This window comes from Camellia sinensis, chromosome 2 (assembly GCF_055761805.1).
Source record: "Camellia sinensis isolate YWXY chromosome 2, ASM5576180v1, whole genome shotgun sequence".
Lineage (NCBI taxonomy): Eukaryota > Viridiplantae > Streptophyta > Magnoliopsida > Ericales > Theaceae > Camellia > Camellia sinensis.
Window position 1 is genome coordinate 165,035,823 of NC_138962.1, and position 19,947 is coordinate 165,055,769.

The 19,947-nt window shown below is 34.1% G+C and overlaps 2 protein-coding genes across 9 annotated transcripts; one reads left to right on the plus strand and one right to left on the minus strand.

The window, feature by feature from the left end:
* Positions 1-210: 210 nt before the first annotated feature.
* LOC114269619 (cytochrome P450 87A3) lies at positions 211-18,143 on the minus strand. The gene is made up of 10 exons (XM_082916039.1): positions 17,774-18,143; positions 16,612-16,936; positions 15,858-16,007; positions 12,948-13,196; positions 12,788-12,843; positions 5,607-5,640; positions 5,408-5,486; positions 2,697-2,803; positions 2,393-2,520; positions 211-494 (listed from the first exon to the last, which is right to left on the minus strand). Exons 1-10 carry the CDS (start codon positions 17,971-17,973, stop codon positions 398-400), a joined length of 1,425 nt encoding a protein of 474 aa, XP_082772165.1. The 5' UTR covers positions 17,974-18,143; the 3' UTR covers positions 211-397.
* LOC114302706 (uncharacterized) lies at positions 5,771-12,456 on the plus strand. Of its 8 annotated transcripts, none has more exons than XM_028247775.2 (11): positions 5,771-6,091; positions 6,247-6,363; positions 7,765-7,970; positions 8,051-8,122; positions 8,263-8,344; positions 8,981-9,063; positions 9,524-9,639; positions 10,489-10,630; positions 11,215-11,338; positions 11,827-11,892; positions 12,186-12,456. In XM_028247775.2, the coding sequence occupies exons 3-10, from the start codon at positions 7,863-7,865 to the stop codon at positions 11,856-11,858; spliced, it is 759 nt and encodes a 252-aa protein (XP_028103576.2). In that variant the 5' UTR covers positions 5,771-6,091; positions 6,247-6,363; positions 7,765-7,862; the 3' UTR covers positions 11,859-11,892; positions 12,186-12,456. The 8 variants fall into 8 exon arrangements, 5 of the variants coding, with proteins under 5 accessions (XP_028103576.2, XP_082772166.1, XP_082772167.1 ...); XR_014361986.1 differs by having other exon boundaries at positions 5,795-6,091; positions 11,240-11,338; positions 11,839-11,892; XR_014361985.1 differs by having other exon boundaries at positions 5,795-6,091; positions 11,240-11,338; positions 11,846-11,892.
* Positions 18,144-19,947: the final 1,804 nt, after the last annotated feature.

Here is a 19,947-nt window from a genome sequence, read left to right on the forward strand (position 1 = left end):
GATGGAAGTTGTGTTTGGACCTTGATTGTTGTTGTCTGGAGACAATGGTTATTGTTCATTGATGATTTGCTTATTGCTCAAAGCCCATGAGCATAGCTCTTCTTGGTGTAGATGAGTTTCATTTATCTGGAAAATTAAGAAAAATGGAGTGATAGCTACTAATTTTATCTTGATAGTACGTCGTGACTCCACACTCTACAAAGCCCACAATAAAATAAAAATTTTCACAATATGCAATATGATTTGTATACTAGAATTGACATCTTCACAAAGCCCACAAGCTAAGGTAAGTAATTAAGCCCAATATTCATACAAGATGAAAACCCAATGTTTGGTACAATCTGAAACGACAATCATAACATGATATATTGCTTTCTTTCAAAAGCAATTTCGATTTTCAGATGAGGTTTTTTTGTGAGATTTGGATGTGCAATCCATTTGGAAATGACAAAGATGATCTTCGAACTATGTCCCCTCCTCCTGTTATTTTCCACCTGAAAATTCCACACAAATTCAATATTTTTGTTAAAACATTTCTCTTATGCAGATTCTAGGAAAACCATGCGTGAAAATGGGATCAAAACCACTTTGATCAAATCTTTCAATCCTTAAATCGCCGGTACTGTTTTTCTGTGTTAGTTAACTAATTGCGTTAGCTCAATTTGACACCCTTCAATCCTTGCTAATGCAAATATTGATAATTTATCTCCCTATTGGGGGCATCTTCGTTTGATTGTTTAAATCTTCCCAATTATGAGGCTCTTTGTCAATAAGTTGGTTAGTTGTTGGGCCTTTTATTGTTATTGGGCTATGATTATCCGAATCTAATTGTCTTCATATTGTAAATAATCTCTTATTCATGAAAACAAATAAAAGAAAAGAATTTTTGTATTGGTTAAAAGAAGACAGAATTAGTGTGTTTGTTTTGAGTTTTCTGAATTACGTTTTTGAAAATTGAATTTTTTGTTTTTTGTGCTTTTTTGTTTTTAGTGAATATTTTTAAAATTTTAAATATTTTTTTTAGTTTTTTAGATGCACCTTATTTAGATGTATCTAAAAAATAAAAAAAAATTGTGAAAAAATATTTTAAAAAATTAATAAATACATAAAAATACAAAAAATGTACTGAATTCTCGTATTTTTTTTTTATATTTTTGGTATTTAGTGAATTTTTAAAAAGTTTTTTTCACAATTTTTTTACTTTTTAGGTATATTTATGTTAGGTATATCTAAAAATTAAAAAAAATTATTTAAAATATTAAAAAAATCATTAAAAATAAAAAAATATATGAAAAATAAGAAAGTAGAATTTCCTGAAAATTATTTTTAAAAAAACGAGACCAAACAAGCTGATGTTACTGTGTTCCCAACATAAATATGATATGCATTTTTTCTTTTGATTTTTGTTAGGTAAAAAAGCTACAAAGGATTGATAAAAGCAACAATCCTCCTTGAGTGTGTTCATAGAAGCCATATGCCCACTGGGAGTTGGACATGAGGGCCTAGGTTGGCTAGACAACATGGAGTTGGTGGACACTTAATCAAGATGGACTTGAGTCATAGCATGATTCTTGACAAGGAGCTGATGGTCTAAAATTAACCAGTACGAGCCTCAACCTAAACATCATCCAATAATCACCAAACCAAATAAAAATAAAAATAAAAAGCCACCCTCAATTGTATATATTTTTTCTATCACATGCTTCAAACTCTATTCAGTTTATCATAGTTATTATTAAAGTGATTATCACTTTTTACTATGGTGAACTTTTTAAGGGGAATATTAAGAAGGATTTGGCTTGTCTCCAGTTGAAAGTTAAACTGGACCAGACAGTTGAAGTCTCTAACCAGTAAGAATCATTAAACAAAATATTTTTACCGGTAAGAGTTTATGAAACATGGCCCAATTGAATTTTTTCAAAAACTCTTACCAGTAAAATTCTTCTGTTTAATGACTGGAGACAAGTCATTCCCTATTAAAAAAAACAATAATGATAGAGACCACTAATTTTGGAGCTCTAAGAAGACCACTAATGGCATGACACTCAATAAAAAAAGAAAAAAAATAAACACCAAAGCTAAAACATCAAATCATTCATGGTGGGGCCCACTGCCACATCATTAGTGATAGTACTAATTAGTGCTCTCACTCATTTTCCTAAAAAAAATAGGGAGTAGGAAAAATAATACTTGCACCTTTCATTACTATGCAATTATATTTGTTACTCACCAATTTTATTTTATTTTTTTTATTTATTTATTTTTATTTTATTTTTTTTGAAATTTTCCCATATTTTTGCCCTCAAATAACATCAAAATGGGTGAAAATTGAACAATATAATCTCCATGTTGTTCCAAACAAGTAATTCAAATCTATATTAAGCAATCTTACCTGTACTTTGTGACCAAATGATGGAGAAAAATGGCAGTTTGTAGCTTAGCAAAGTCAGCTCCAACACACAGTCTGACACCCCCACCAAAAGCCATGAAATTCTTAGACCCAGCATGCAATTCTTGTCCCTAATTGTTTCAATCAATTTATTATAAAGAATGAAAACTAGATTCAGTGACATTGTACTTTAGTTATGGACAGTCCAATCTGATCACGTAATGAGCCTACGTGATTGGATTGAACCGCTCAATCCATATACTAGACTGGAGAGAATTCAATTTGTATATATGTTTATATGTCTTACCTCCCACCGCCATGGATTGAATGCAAGGGGGTCCTCATGCATATCAGGATCCAAATGAGTCGACAATGTAGAAACCATAACAAGCCAACCTTCTGGAATTATATATCCTGTAAAACTTACATGTTCAATAGGTGCTTAAATACTCCATTCCCTTTTGCACTTCTTACTTTCTTAATTTTGGCAATCCATTTTATGTATCATGTTTGATGACTTAAAATTTTTAATCTTCATTTCTTTCTATTGTTTTTCTTCAAATATATCTCGAAACAAAATCCTAATTCCCAGAATTTTAGGGGGCGTTCACCAAAACTCCCTCATTATAAGTTTATACTAGTATAATAATAACAATAACAATAATAATAATAAAATTAGAATTACCTCATAGTTCCAATTCTCAAATATTTCGCAGATCATCTGTCTACTAAAATACCCCATAGCATATTCAACGACTTTTACTTTTTGAAACATTTGAATACATAAAAACTCTTTACTTTTTTTTTTTTTTATGATGAGTAAAATAAGTTTAAAATATTTAAGAAATTCCATTGTGTTTGTTGTCTTCAAACAGTGAAATTTCACTATCTTTTATCTTTCAAACAATGAAATCAATTGAGGGCTAAAAATTGAAAATTTGAAGGCAAATTTCAAAAAATCAATACTCAATTTCGAAATGACAGCTAAAAATTTTAAAACTATGTGCAATGTTCAATTATTGACTTTGTTTCCTCAAAATAGATCGAACAAATTTCTTCTTTTTTTCTTTTTTTGTCCTCTCAAAGTAAAGAAAATTCTATGTTTTATAGCTAAAACAGAAAAATTGATGGAACAAAATCACCACCACCACCACCAATTGTTATCATGACAACACAAAAATTCTAGCACCAGTAGACAACCATAGCCACCAATTAGTCTTGGGACAGTGAAATATCACTATATCTTACATGGCCACTATCTTTGGACTGTGGAATCTCAAACTGAGAGTTTGAGAAAAAATTCAAAAGTAAATATTTCAATTCAATTTTTTAAATTTCCTCGACACAAATTTCTTTCCTCAAAAGAAATAAAATAAAAATTTCTATTTTATGGCTGAAAAGGCAAAATTGATGGCCATAACCACCACCACTACCAATCACAACCACAACAACACAAATTCTATCAGTGAAAAACAACCACAACCTAAGCCATCATGGACAACTTGTGCCTAATGTGTCGTATGTTTAGTTTTTTTCTTTTACTCATCATGAATGCACTTACATGAATGGAGCTTCTCTATCACGGAGCTTATTGTGTTTAATAGGGTCAAGAGCTGACAGAGAATACCAAAGAGGGTGATGAGGCCTTGACCCATAGTGCTATTCTCACCTTAATAAGGTCACAAAGCACCTCTTGGTTAGGTTGAGCCCCATTAAAGACACATTCATTTCGGAGTTTCCAAATGGACCAGAGAACAGCGAAAGGAATAGCCAACCAAATTTTCTTTTCCATTTTTTTCAGCCTGCAGCCAGACCACCAGTGCATAAGATCTGGCACAGAACCAGGTAACACCCACTTGAGACCCCACCATCGTACAATGTTGGACCAAATCAGCCAAACAAAAGGGCAGAACAGGAGGATATGATTCACAGATTCAAGTGAATCATATAGGGTCAAGAGCCTTTGATTTTTGATTTTTTAATTTTGATTTTTTTTTTTTTTTTTTTTTTTTTGGAACCAATTGATTGATAGATAAAAATCTTTTGTTTGACACTAGGCTCCTAAAGTTCATACTATCATTTTCAACATGCATTAGTAGAACCATCATGAGCACATTTTACAATGAAACCATGTTTGATCAGATGTTTAAGCTTAGTAGTTCCCGATCTCATCTTACACAGCTAGTTGGACCTTCATCTTCAACCATGGGCACTAGTAGCTCTCATCTTCTTCTTTGGCAGAGAAAATTGATATAGTTGACCGTTTAAGGCATATGGGCAATTCAAAACACGAAAAGTGGAACTAGACTTCCAAAACTAAAAGCCCAAGAATCTCATCTATGAAGCACTTAAGCAGGAGTGCAACTCATGCAGATTTATGCTAAATGAGGAATTGCAAATTCCTACAAATTTTATGTGATAATAACCTTTTATTATTTAACTGGCGTTTTTTTTTTTTTTTAATGGTTACTTTTCTTAAACTATATGTATGAATGGCCAACCATGCCATACAAAAATGTGGGAGGGATTTTGTTTTCTTCAACAATGCTATGAATCCATTGCAAATTATTCAAAAACAAAATATCTAGAATTTGAAATGTGTGAATTAAATTCATTTTTGTTGTTATTCATACCACACAAAGTTTAAATCTACAACATATATTCAAATTGTGGAATACTTTTCCTTTTTCTTTTTCATTTTCCTTTTTTTTCTTTTTTTTTCTTTTTTTGTGTGTGGTTTATAATATTTCTACTTTTTTCCTTTCTTAAAATGTGCAGTGATGCAATTTTAGGCACGAGAATATAGGTGTCACAATTGGTTTGTTTATGATCTCCCATAAGTTGCAATTCAAACTGAATTCATGTTATTCTCAACTTCTTTAAGGACAAAAAGGTTTTGGAATTTTGGTTAAATAGTGCAGTGATTATAATAAAATATCGTATTTAGGCCCAAAATATGTTGCAGGTAATGTGCAAATTAGTTTACAATTCATATAAAAATTGTAATTTTGAACTTACCCTTCAACTCAACATCTTTAGTCACTCTTCTAAGAATCATTGGTGCAATATTGGCCAAGCGAACTGTTTCATTGATAACCTATTTCATACACAAAAGGAAGAACATTTTCACAATGAAAAAAAAAAAAAAAAAAAAAAAACAAAACAAAAAACAAAAACAAAAAAACAAAAGTAAGAAAAGATTAATTCAATTGCCCACCATATGCGTAAAAGTCATCGATTTATATTCCTCCCATCACTACTAGAAATACACCTTTTTGCGTCTGTTTTTTTGCGACTGATTATATGACCGTCGCAAAAAATCATTTTTTATATGAGAATTCCATTTTACTTGACCAAATCATGTTCTTAACTTAATAAAATAAATAAATTAAAATTAAAAAAACCAAATCAGTAAAACTTGACCTATGTGCCGTTTTCTCTTATTTCCCAAATCTGAACTCTTTATCCCTCTCTCTCTCAAAATTTGTCTCTCGCTTGACTCTCACTCAAATCTCACTGTCTCTCTCGCTCGAATCTCACTTTGATGAAGATTTGAAGATTATGATCGATTGTTGTCTCTCTCGCTCGAATCTCACTTTGATGAAGATTTGAAGATTATGATCGATTGTTGACGAAGATTTGAAGATTTCAATCTGCTGTTGATGCAGATTTCGATCGAATCATAATCGAGATTCACAATCGGTAAGCCTAAACACTTCTCTTTGTCTCTCTCTAATGTTTGACATATCTTCATCGATTCAACTCTCTCTGTAATTCCGGTGCTTTTCCGGCGAGTTTACAGTGATCTCTAGCTCTGATTTTGAGTATTTTTTTTCTTTCTTTTCTTCTTGGTGCAGTGGATCCCGAAACAATGCTTTACACCTAAGCTATAGCGCACTTGTGCTGGTTTGCTCGTGATAGTGCCTCGTGAAGGCGAGCGCGTGTTCTATTTTCCTCAAGGACATATTGAGCAGGTTAGTTTCCAACTCTAGGCAATCGTATCCGAAGTTCTTTGTTTCTCTCAGAGGTTAGATTCATTAGGATTTCTCATAATGCTTTATAATTTTATCAGTTTTGTCTCTCTTGGTTGTGCATCTCCAATTGTTCATCAATTTTTTCATCAGATTCAAATTTGATGAAAAAATGGCTCCAAAATGATTGATTATTGATGAAGAATTATGTTTGATGGATATGTTTGATTATTTTCAGTCATCAAAATGATATGACTCCAATTTTGCCATCATACAATGATTTTAGGAATTTCTAAATTTTTATATTTATTATGTTGTGATCTAGAACTAGCTGATTATCATTGGTACGATCCATAATATATTCTTAGATACATATCTGATCCTGAATCAGGGCGACTGACTTTGGGGTTAGATTGGGAAGTGTTTTTAATGGTTAGTGGTTTGTGAAGTTAGAGAGGGTGACCGGGGGGGTGAATGAAGTGCCATCACCAAGAAAACTGGTGATCTTTTTCTTCTTTGCCCTGTTTGTGTGGAAAGGTAAAGAGATTTGGGTATTGGCTTTGCAATATTTGCTGCAAAAAGCAGAGAAAGCTATGCCAAAATTAAGATTGTCATCTGTTACTGGTTCAATGAATCATACAAAAGTGACTAGTCATTTTAACGGATCAAACATAGGATTACATCCCTGTCAAAGGTAAGGATTAATTGACCAAGGATCTTTTATCCTTAATTTCTTCTGTTGTTTTTGTAATTAGATCATAGGAATCTTGAAACATAATTCAATGGTTGTGAAGTGTTTTGAGATTTGATAAATATCTCATAAACCTGATTTAGTTCTGTGCAAATCTCAGGAAAATCTTAAAATTTGAAATTCAAAACATGACTCGCTTTATTAATAGTTATACTTTGTAAACTTAATTAAAATTGAATTTGAATGAGTTGAACATAAGTAACCGTTTAAATGCCTCCACTATTATTATCATCACCTCCACTATTATTACCATCACCTCCACCACTCCATTAATGCTACCACCATCACCACTACCACCACTAACACAAAGAAAAGTTTGATCCCAAATGCAATTCTCAATTACTTTGGGTACTTTTCCAGAAAAAATGTAAGATAAGATAAGAAAAAAATCTAAGAGTTAGATAGATGACTAATTGGAAATACTAGAATGGAGTTAAATTAAGATGAAATTTTAGAAGGGGGCAAGGTAAAAGTTACTTAGACGTTGGGAAGGAGGCAAACTACTATTTTTTGTTATAAATATCCAAAAAAATGTATTGGGCCCCTTAAATTTTCTAAAGTTTTGGAGGCCATGGACCCCATGTGCCTCTTCTGTGTCTTCCATTGCATGTAATTGTTGCTAATATATTGTTAACTTATTGTGAATATGGCAGCTGGTGGTGCTCAAACAAACTCCACTACAAGATCGAATCCTGCTGGGGATGCTAGGCTGCCGGCAGTTGGTGGCCTTGGTAGTCTTGGTCTCCCAGAGATGTTTGGTTCCATGCAGGATACTGCTTCATTAAGTCAGTTTGCACAAAATCCAGTTGTATCACAGATGATGCAAGTTCTCCTCTCCAACCCTCAGTACATGAATCAGGTAGTAATTTCCTTTGTTATGCAATTTGCTTTGTATTTGAATGTGAAGTTTCTTATTCCCTAATGCTTTTCAATTGTTAGATTCTTGGTCTCAATCCCCAGCAGAGCAATATGCTGGGTTCCAATTCCCAACAGTATAGATCATGTGGCTTGGTAGGTTGTTAAAACATCATCAGATAAGTTTTTGCTTGTTCCTGACATCTTAGTGTATATTTATGAAGGTCTTTAAGATGAATGCTAATGTGATGCTCAATATTGCTGGAGCTGATTGGAGTTAAATTTATTTGATGTAGGACACAATAATTGGATTTTTACTGGCTGGAGTAGGCAATGTGGATTTGCAGAGAAAGACAAATTACCTAATTGTGGACTCAAGTATGCTTTTGAGCTCCAAATGTTCTGAAATTTTTAATGTTTCAGGCATTATTGTGTTGGATTTCTGTGATTACCTCTTTCATATTAAGAAAGTTGCATTTTTTTTTGTGTATTGTTTGTCTTCCGTTGTTTCCAGTTCTGGAGTGAACATTCCATGCTATCTTAAAGAATATAATCAGCAATAATGTGACTGGCTTTTGATGTTTTTTCATGTGGTAGTTGTTTTGGGAGTAGTTCTCACTAAAATAACTTGCATATCATGAATTGAAAAGCTATCTCCAATAAATGACTAAATGGTCAACATACTTTAATTTTATGATAAAATCATTAAAGCCTACTAGTTACTCTTGTCATTTATGTTGTAGATTTTGTTTCTCTGCAACAGAATGAGCAGCTAAAGAGATTCAAAATTTGCTTTAAAATTGTTGAGAGAGAGAGAGAGAGAGAGAGAGAGAGAGAGAGAACTTGAAACTACATGGGTTTCAGATGCTGTTATACAGCTCCAAATTTTTGTTCTTGACCTGTATCCTTAGTTATGGAATTAGAATCTGTCCTTTCCCGCGAATTAATTTCAATTCAATTGAATTTTTGGATATTCTTATTTTGGCTTATAAATGTTCTTTTATTATGGCTTAGAAACAACTGTTAAGCAAATTGAAGAAGCATTCAAGGAGTTTACAACAAGAGAAGACGTTGTAATAGTGATGATCAGCCAATATGTAAGTTTTTGTTCTACTCTGTCATATTTTTGATTGATTTTAATGCTCTTCTGTGGTATGACTTATGCATATGATTATAGTGCATGCTTATACCCTATCAGATGCATCATGAGCACACTAAGATGCTTCTTTTTTCTTTTTCTTCTTTATTTAAATTCTATCATGTGAATGAGAAAAAATATTAAAAGTTTATGATGAATGAATATGGGTCGTGTCACAGATTTAGCATGTTACATTAATGTTTTAGTCAATGGAAGTTTGGTGCTGAATTTACTAATGCTTCCTAAACTTCAAGTTAAACCTTTATTGCAACATTCATATAAATCACAAAGTCCCACAATTATTATAGTCTGGTAGTAAGAGACGAATGAGTACATTGATTTTGTGGTGGTGTGATTTTTCATTTGTCATTTGATTCTGTGGATAAAACATTGTCTAATGTAACAATGTTCATCTTCAGGTTGTAAACATGATAAAGTTTTTAGTAGATAGCTACAACAATCCAATTCCAGCAATTTTGAAGATTCCTTCCAAGGACCATCCTTACGATCCAACACATGATTCTGTTCTTTCAAAGTGAAGTACCTTTTCTTTGATTTTCCCATTTTACGTGTTGTATGCTTGAATGTTCTTTCTTTCTTTATTTATTTCTAATTTGGATTTGCAGATTCTAATAGTTTAGGCGTCACATGACCATTAATTTGTTATTAATGTAACATTTTTCAGGTTTTTATTTTTTTGGTCAAATTGATGAAATGAAATATTTGAAGCTTGACACTTCATCTGTCGATTTTGTGTTTCAGATGCTAGTTGATGATATTGGTGATCACTACTAAAAAATTGATATTGGTGATCACTGGGTGGTCACATTGGCATTTTTTACGTAGAACAATAGGATTATCCATTATTTATGCTCTACTTTAGAATTGTTGTTTAAAATTCGAATTTTTTTCATGGGAGGGGTAGGGTGGGTGGTGGTTTTATAGACATTACTTGTGATAAAGGCTAACTGAGAGATTAAATTTGGTTCTACCTTGACATAGTATTATGGAAATTACTGGAATAATTCTTTAAAAAATTGTTGTTACTAGAATAGAAATAATTAATATATTTGTTCTTCTGCACATTTCGGTGGAAAATAGAATTGGCTACTACATTAATGTTATGTTGACATTTGACAAGCATTGACAATTCTTGGAGATCTGAGGTTCTACTGCTTGCTGGGGAAAGGACTGGGGTAAGGATAGGGTGTGGTGATGTTGTAGGGTTTTTAGTGTAATAATGAAGGATCGGTGGGTGGGGAAATTGTTGATTTACAGACCTTTTAAAGATACTAGGACCTCATTTTGGTTGACACATCAAATTGTATCATGATACATACTTTGTCTAGATTTTGTAGTTGATTTGAACTTCTTCTTATTCCAGCTTGGCTGTCTGTGATCTGTCCAATTTAGTGAAGCCTCAGGATATCATCATAACAGAGCATTTGACAACCCTCCTTGCTATTGTCCCTAAATACTCACAGAAAGATTGGTTGTCAAGCTACAAGACACTCACCGCTTATGTGGTAAAATTCCCTTTGTTGTTTATGATGTCACCTTATTTTGTAATCATGACTGTCAGTTTATTATTTGAATTTGAAATTGCATGGTAGCTTTAATTGCTACACCACAGATTTAATTGGCAAGTTCACCGAGGATTAGAGAATTGTGCTTGTTACATATTTTACAATTCAGAAGTGCCATCTTTCTTGGTCATGTATTGTATCAATGTTTGAAGTAATGGAATGTATTACTATTTTTTTTTTTTGGTTGCTTACCAAAAAAAAAAAAAACTATTTTTTCATTGAACTAATCGTTTTAGGTTCCCAAAATATGCTCTTTATACTGTAACACTATTCAGTCGTGATGCTGATAACTTTAGAACTAAGGCACGCGGCAGAGGTTTTCAAGTGAGTTTGTCACTCAAGCAGCCCTTGTGTTTTTTGATGCCTGTTATGATAACAATTTTAGCTTCTGTTTTGTTGAAATTCAAGAATTTCTAGCTCTTATTCTCTGGTGAGATAAGTGGATGAATAATATGTCAAATATAACGATCTCACTAGCAGGTGCCTTCTTATGTATTGCATATTTGATTTTGCTTGTGATTCAGATTCGTGACTTTGAATATAATCCAGAAACACAAGAGAGTCGGAAGCAGGAGCTAGAAAAATTAATGCAAGATCAGGAAACACTCAGAAACTCTCTTTGCAATGGTGCTATGCAGCTATGGGGAGGTACTATTTTTTGTAAAACTTTCTAACGGTGTTAGGTGGTTCTTCATAATATTTAGAATTGGATCAAACCAGTGATAATGAAATGAAATTATTTATCTTTGGGTAAATTACACTCTACCCCTCTGTGGTTAGGTCAAAAAACAGAGTCCCCTTGAAGTTCGATTTGGTACAATGAACACCCCTTGGGGTTAATACCAAATGGCAAAAATGACGTTTGCTGTCAAAATTAACCACACATGGTACTTCAATTTGGTCATACCAGTAGTTATTTAATTGTTTTTTCCCTTTTGTTTATTTATTTTTATTTTTTGACAACTCCACTAGTACCTGTCACATGCTAGTAAAATCCTATAGACAAATTTTAGATTAGCCCGATATTTGTACATTCTAGCGAAGCTATATACATACCTTGACAGCTGCACATTAGCTTATGTAATTTTAGTTATAGTATGCATTTGAGATTCTACTCTTATGTGCTATATTGACAGGAAGTTCCTTAGCTTTCAGGTTGATAACTTGAATTTCTGAGGGAAATGAGGATCAACCCAATAAAGGTTGGTTTTTTTAATTTGGCAATAGATTACACTAGTAGTTCTATTATACATATTATAGTTCCCGCAATCCTTCTTGTTTCACTTGTTTTTGTTCTGATAACCAGAATTTTGGTTATATTTTCTAGTCTTTCTTATGTTCATGTGACATAGAATAATTATGTGTGTGCTTGCTTACACATGCACATGCGCTCCAAAAATTAACCCCATGAATCTGGAAGGATTTCTGCCCTCACCTTTATAGTGAAATAATTCATCTTTGTTGCTTGTGACATTTTGGTTGGCATAAAATATAGGTTGCCAAAGCATTGGTGGAAGTGTTTGCTGAAATGATTTTGATGAATATGGGTACAAGGTGTTATGCCAGTTCATTGATAGAGTGGAGAAACACCTGAGCAAGAAAATTGATGAGAAGATTGGCCAGTTCTGGATTGTATTTTTTTCATAAAAGAACTTTTTCCAAGTTTTTAGTTGTAATAACTTTTACATGTAGCTCAAATTTTGATACTCAAATAGAATGTTCAATAAAACTATAATGCTATACTGTCTGAATTCTTGTCATTGTTATTCCTAGAGTGCTTAACGCTACACTTTTATTTATTTATTTATTTTTATTTTTATTTTTAATTTTTTGCGACGGTAACAAGATGGTCGCCAAAGATCATGTTAGTGTTTTTCTTTGTTTTTTGCGACGGCAAAATAGCGGTCGCCATAAGTAGTTTAGGTGGTCGCAAATAATTTGCGACCGTTGTTTTGCCGTCGCAAAAAGTATTTGCCACCCCCATATTCGCGACCCCCATTTGCCGTCGCATGGGCCGTCGCAAAAAGTCTTTTGCGACTGTTTTTTATTATTTGCGACGGTTTATAGCGGTCGCAAAAAGTGTTTTTTTTAGTAGTGCATGTCATTTCAGACTCCTCGTTCTCTCTGCTTCTTAGAATTGTCTCGTGCTCTTGCTGTCATGCAATTACTAAATCACTATTAAAAGGCAAAAACAAAAGAACAAGCCAAAGTATGGAAAATGTTGATTTGATCATTTCAAATGTTTTGAATTACAAACCGTGAGTTCTGCAAGCGCCGAAGGATGCTCAGCGAGAAACTTTGTGGCAAATGTGACTGCTGTAGAGGTAGTCTCATAAGTAGCAAAGAGAAGCACAAAGACCAAGTCCATAGCAATTTCCTCCGTTAGAAATGTTCCTTCCTTCTTCACTTCCTCAAGTAAATGATCCAAAAAATCATGCTGGGGCACTTGCGATTGTTTCCTCTCTTTGAAGGCATCCTTAATCACCTTTACTACATTTTTACGTCCCTATATATTTGAATTTAACTAGTCAAACAATTGTTGCTAATTTTTTTACGAGCAATGCTAAGGTGTCATTTGGTAACACTTACATTTTTTAATTTTCTGTTTATATTTACAAAAATTTAAAAAACTCAAATAAAAACTTGTTTGGTAAATTTTTTATTTATAAATCAGTGGTCTCAGTTTATAAATTTGGCCATAATGTTTCTATTTTGAGTTTTCAGTTGAATACTTTTCCTTTTTCTTTTTCATTTTCCTTGGTCTCAAAAAAAATGTTTCTATTTTGAGTTTTCAGTTTTTTTTTTTTTTTTTACCACCCAACACTAGCTACCACCCGCCACCATTTTCTACCACCGTCTTCCGCCACCACCACCCACCCCCACCACCACCACTCACCTGCCACCACTACCCACCACCCGCCACCACCACCTACCTGCCACCCACCACCCACCACCCACCAACCACCCACTCGCCACCACCACCACCCACCACCCACCAACCACCCACTCGCCACCACCCACCACCCACCTGCCATCCAACCGCCACTACCATCCACCGCCCGCCACCACCACTCACCACCTACCTGCCACCACCATCCACCACCAGCCACCACACACCTGCCACCCACCCGTCGCCACCACCACCCACCACCCACACCACCACCACCACCCAGTCGCTACCACCCACCACCCGCCACCATCACCCACCCATCCACCACCACCACCACCACCACCCACTACCACCTGTCATCCGCCACACACCTGCCACCACCACCACCACCACTCACTCGCTACCATTCACAACCCGCCACCACTCACAACCCGCCACCGTCACCCACCTACCCACCACCACCACCACCCACCACCACCCACCACTACCCGCCATCCGCCACCCACCTGCCACCACCACCCGCCGCCACCACCACCACCACCGCCACCACCCACTCGCTACCACCCACCACCCGTTACTGTCACCGTCACCGTCACCCACTCACCATCACCACCCGCCACCACCACCACTACCACCACCCACCACCGTCACCCATCCACCCGCCACCACCCACCGTCACCACTTTCCACCACCGTCTTCCGCTGCTACTTGGCACCACTTGTCACTTCTCACTCTTTTTTATATTTTTAAATTTTTTTAAATATTTTGTCAATTACCAAACGCGTTTGTAGTTTAGGTTTTTCTAAAAATAAATAAAAATCAGTTTATAAAATTTTTGTAAATATAAACTGAAAACGTAAACGTTACCAAACAGGCCCTAAGTATTCGGAAAAATATTTTAAATTTGAGATGCGAGTTTTTTTTTTTTATCAACAAAGTAAAAATTTCATTAAAAGCATGAAATTAAAGGTATAGGAAGATGAAATGCATCGAAAGAGGTTCAAACAGTACAAAATACTCTTACTACTGCTGCTCGCACTCATACAACTGACCCCTCAGCCTCACGAATTTTTTTACCAAAAAATTCTCCAAAACAAAAACAAATAGTTAAGAAGCACTTAACTCAAAAAACAAAAAAATAAGAACCCCAAAGTCCAACCACACTAAAGCAAAGAAAAACCCAAAAGCAGGACTCTTGATTATTTTATATTAACCACAGCATTAACGCCCAGTAATCCAAAACATCAAAACCGAGACACATGCCTAAAGAACTCCTTGTTGTTCCACTCCTAACCCTCCCGCCGGCCTTCTTCTACGCCTGACATCTCCATCGGGCTTCACCCACTTTATGGCCAGAAAATTGAAACGTCCACGGCCGGAACTCACACGCCGGAACACTGTTCCCTTTGCAATACATTACCTACGCTTGACACTTCTGCCGAAACTTCACCTACGCTTGACATTTTCGCTGGAGTCCGCTGGACTTCACCCACTCCATGGCTAAAGCTTGCTTCCAATATCGAGACACCCACAGCGAAAACACCTTTTGGCCGAACACTCACACCCACTTCCATGGCCAATCTACCAAACACTACAAGGTCGAAAACACCTCCTCCACAAGCCAAAACACCACCTCCCACGGAGACAAAGCTTCTAAGAACCACCAACACCAATACCTTTCATGGCCAAAGAAAAATCCATGGCTGAAAGACCCAAGATCCACCCCAAGAACAACTCCCTCTAGAATGAATTCGCCAAACCCCATAACTACATCAGAATGCCTGAGCCGAACAACCTCTTCTGAGCCGAACGAAACGTCGACCTCCATAGATCTAAATAGAGTTCACCCCTCAAACTCCCACTCTCAAAGGAGTACCCGAATGAAGCTCCTAAACAAATCTGGATCATTCCTTTTTTTGGCCCAACGCCGACCTCCGTAGATCTGAATGGAATCCACCCCTCAAACTCCCCCACGCATAGGAGCGCCCGAATGAAATTCCTAAACAAATCCAACCCTTCCATATTCAAGGCGCCTTCCATGGTTGAAACCCTCCAAGACTGAAACCCACCCCTTAACACGCCACTGATTCAAATTTTGAACACTTCTTTTTTTTTTTTTTTTTTGGGTAAATAAAAATTGTCATCTTATTTTCTAGGTAACCAAATGGAACACAAAAAATAATATGTAAATTTAATTATAAAAATTTGATCATCCTAGCATTAATCTTGTATGTTTGCTTGTGCCTACATTTATGTGTGTGGATTATGAATATGTACCTGCATACAAGCATAGTAAGCTGTTCCGGGAATATTCAAAGGAAACGAGATAAGCCCATTCAAGAAAGCTTTGTAGTTCGCTCGCAATTTCTTCAAGCCCTCTTTGTCATCATAGCTAAACAATTTCTTGGCAAAATACTCAAAAATCATCTGCAAACCACCAAAGGGTACTTTTCTTAGCATGATGATATGGTTGATTTTTAAGATACCAACAAAATTTCTTATGTAGAATAAACAAAATAAATTGACATGAGAAGGAACTAAATATTTAAACCTGAGGGTGATAGGAAAGCTTGGTTTTGAAATACACAAATTGACACTCACCTTCCTAGTACTTTTTTTTTTCGGCAAAGAAAGAAAAAAAGAAGGAATATACATTAATTAGAGAGAGTCCAAAAGCTAACACCCAATGCAATGCGTTAAACATGTACAACTGAAGAACGGTTAGCAAGAAGCCAACCAACAATACCAAACTTTGGTTTCTGACACTATATTAGCACAGGAAAAGACATTAAACTATGTTCAAATTGGAGAAAATAAAAAGAGTGAACAAATTTTTTCAGTTAGCATATTTGATCACTTTTTAATGTTATGGATTTTTTTGTATAAGGTGATATAGTAGACTCCAACAACCGGAGAATAAAGTCTTTTGGACTTGTTTTGCTTCTTCTCAATTCTTTTCTTGTTATAAGAGTAATTTTATTAGGTATTACCCACAACAATGATCTAGTGGAAACTAGGAAACTAAAATTACCTCTGCAATTCCATCCTTGACATCGACGTTGCCATGGCTAGCCCATGAGTGCATAGACCTACTAGTATGTCCATCCATTTCGTGAAGCAGCGTTTCTTTTAAGTTTTCACGGCCAGTGAGCTTCAAAATGAGGTTCTTGAGATACTTATGGAACAACCCATGATATTGAAGCAGACTTTGATCTCCAAGAATCTTGAGGAAGCTCTCTGTGTAATAGCACTGGAAATATTTTCCTTCTTGTTGGAAGATGTAGTAATTAATCTCAGGATCAGTTGATACTACTATTTGCTGGCCTACTAGACTAGTTCGAAACAGTGGCCCATATCTGAAACCCATTCAAGATAAATTAACATGCAAGCATGAATCACTTTGATCCATTCATATTTGTCTAGAAGGAGAAGAGAAACTAAAAAATTTATATATATATATATATATATATATACCTTTCAGTTTTTCTTTTTAAATATATATATATGCTACAAATTATGCATGTATGGGTTGATGCTATCTTTGATTTGTTGCTGTCTTTCTGGTTCTAGATTCCTTTTTTTGCACTTAGGTTGAATCTTCACCAGCCTTTCATTTCTTGGGAACTACTTCTATATTGTGCCAACTTAATTGGGATGAGATACTTTTGCTTTGATGTAGTTTGAATTTACCCTTTCATTTATTGATGTATGTTTGTGTTATGTTATAACTTTTGGTTGACAACAATAAAATCTTCTACTTTGTTGACCAAAAAATTATGCATGCATGCATGGTGTCCGTAAAGTTGGTTGTGGCGGTAGCGGTAAGGGGAGTAACAATTGGTAATTTACATTGTATAGTTGCAAATTCTCCAATTGTGTTGCTGCCACCAGTTAATTTGGCTTTGTTTTATTTATCTGTTTTCATTTTTTGGTGTTTTCAAAAAACAAAATAATTAAAAGTTCAAAAATATTGATCTTTTTTATTTTGTGCCAGAATAATTTTTGAAAATCCAAAAGAAATTTTTGGTATTACTAAAAAATTGGTTGTTTTTAGAAAAATTTCCCGACAATAGTTCATCAAACGATTTTAGATCTGAAAAATAAAAACAAGAAACACAATTAAACAAAAAACTAATCTCCTTCCAAAAACATTGAAATTTATGTAATTTGAACATTTCCCCATATCATCTTACCTTGCCGTTCTCTTGTTGAAGAATGGTGGGACATCACACTTAGTGTGAGGGGCAAAGAACTGTATTGTCTCCCCAATAATTGGGAATCCCATGGAACCAGGAGGTAGTCTCCCCTTCCCCTTAGGGTTTCCCCATTTATGCACCCAATGGGTAATCCATATCACTACTAAAGATATTAAGCACAAAGCAATAATCCACATCCTTCCTCACAATCAATGGTAAAGGATGCTTAGAAGGAGACTACTTAAATAGAAAACTTAGCCAAGATAAACAACAAATTCTCTAACCCAACTCACTATTACACTCTCTAGTATTAATTTAACTTTCATCTCTATCAGCGTAATTTTCGTTATGATAAAAAATAAAAAATGAACTCTTGCATTTATCAAATGAAGGTTTTATTTACATTATGATTGCATGTAAGTCAAACAAGCCATGCCAAAAAAAAAAAAAAAAAAATTAAAAAAATAATGTTTATCTTATGTCACAATCAGGCATTTCTATACTGTATTGCAGAAGTTGACATTTTTGTTATATAGGAATATATAAAAATAGCAAAAGGCTTAAGAAATCGATAATGTTGATTAGATGTTTTGAAATTATGCATTCTCTTTCTCTTAAGAAACTATTAAGTAATAAGTACATTTATTTGGTTGTTAGATGCTGACATACAAAAGAAGTTTATATTTTTCGTGGGACTTATCTCAGTATTTTTGCTGAATCAGTGTGTATATTTATGTACAACTGTTGAAAGGTCATTGGTTTTTTCAATGGCATCTGATATTGATAATATTTTTTATTTTTTATGGTAAATTATGTAAATAGTCCTTATATTTTATATGATGTGTCAATTTAGTTCTTATAGTTACAATTTGCTCGATTTTGCCCCTTAATTTAACCGATTGTCATTTTAGTCCAATAAATAACAGTTGTTATTTATTGAACTAAAATGACACAATCCGTTAAATTAAAAGGCAAAATCGAATAAATTGAAACTACATGGACTAAATTGACACATCGTGTAAAATACAAGAATTATTTGCATAATTTTCTCTATTTTTTATTTTTTTTTCATAGCGTAGAGTAAAGCCTAATAATGTATTTATGAGGTTTTAATTACCATTAGCGTAATATTAGACAAACTAAAATAAATTTTATAACTTTTTTTTTTTTTTTTTTACCTTCTTGTGATTAAAGTGGATTATGTTTCAATTTTAAAATTTTATTATTATATGATATATTAATTAATTTGAAAAAATTATTAATTTATATAACACTTTGTAACCATTGTTATTATCATTGCAAGTTTCACCTTTGTAACAAAATAAATCCAGAATTTTAATTTTATCAATTTACATTTTAGTATTTTATTAATTACTTTCAATCTAAACTATTTGCCTATTTTCCTCAAATAAAATAGATGCAAAATAATAGTTTAGCCATTAAACTCAATATAGGTGTACATAACATGTCTTAAATACCATTTTTCATTAAGATTAATGACTAAAATATATTTTTTTCTATTGGTTTTTCTTAACGAAAATAGAAAATGGTTTAGATTGAAAATAATCGAAAAGAGTTTAAATCGATAAAATTAAAATTCAAGATTCATTTTGTTACCGTGGTCTATTTTTATTTTTGTAATTTCTCCTAATTTTTATTACTATTCCATCAATGTTGTGGAATATAGACCCCGATAAAAAATAATAATTAAAAAAATATTTGGGACCCTCAAAAAGTACCCACAATTCTACGCACAATAATGTAACAAGCTATGTATCAACTTTTGATTTCATACTCACTTAATAATGGTGGGCCCAACTCCTATGTCACATTGTTGTTGGTGAATTTATGAGTATAAATGTATAGGTATCTAGCATTACTCTTAGAAAACATGTTGTGGAGTATTGTATTCCATCATCCCGGGCCAACATTTCAGGGTTTCTGTCAGAAAAATAGGAAATAATAAACAGCGAAATAAACGGATTAGGCACACCTTTAACGCTCAAACCGAATCCATAGATCATATGGGTGAATCATGTGCCTCCTTTGATGTCTTCGAATAAATCCCAACAGTGGAGTGATACTACAATGCGTGCAACACCCACACAACTTACACTACGAAGGCCTGTGTTCTTCAATGGCAGAGAGATTGAAGGCGCAGATATTTTTAT

Excerpts from the sequence above, each read along its gene's own strand:
- LOC114302706 (XM_028247775.2), top strand. The coding sequence starts at position 7,863 with ATGTTTGGTTCCATGCAGGATACTGCTTCATTAAGTCAGTTTGCACAA. Across the intron at positions 9,640-10,488 it reads CATGATTCTGTTCTTTCAAA|CTTGGCTGTCTGTGATCTGT; the intron begins GTGAAGTACCTT and ends TTCTTATTCCAG. Across the intron at positions 10,631-11,214 it reads AGACACTCACCGCTTATGTG|ATTCGTGACTTTGAATATAA; the intron begins GTAAAATTCCCT and ends CTTGTGATTCAG.
- LOC114269619 (XM_082916039.1), bottom strand. The coding sequence starts at position 17,973 with ATGTGGATTATTGCTTTGTGCTTAATATCTTTAGTAGTGATATGGATT. Across the intron at positions 12,844-12,947 it reads CGGCGCTTGCAGAACTCACG|CAAGAGCACGAGACAATTCT; the intron begins GTTTGTAATTCA and ends ATTGCATGACAG. Across the intron at positions 5,641-12,787 it reads GAGGAGTCTGAAATGACATG|GGAGGAATATAAATCGATGA; the intron begins CACTACTAAAAA and ends CTAGTAGTGATG.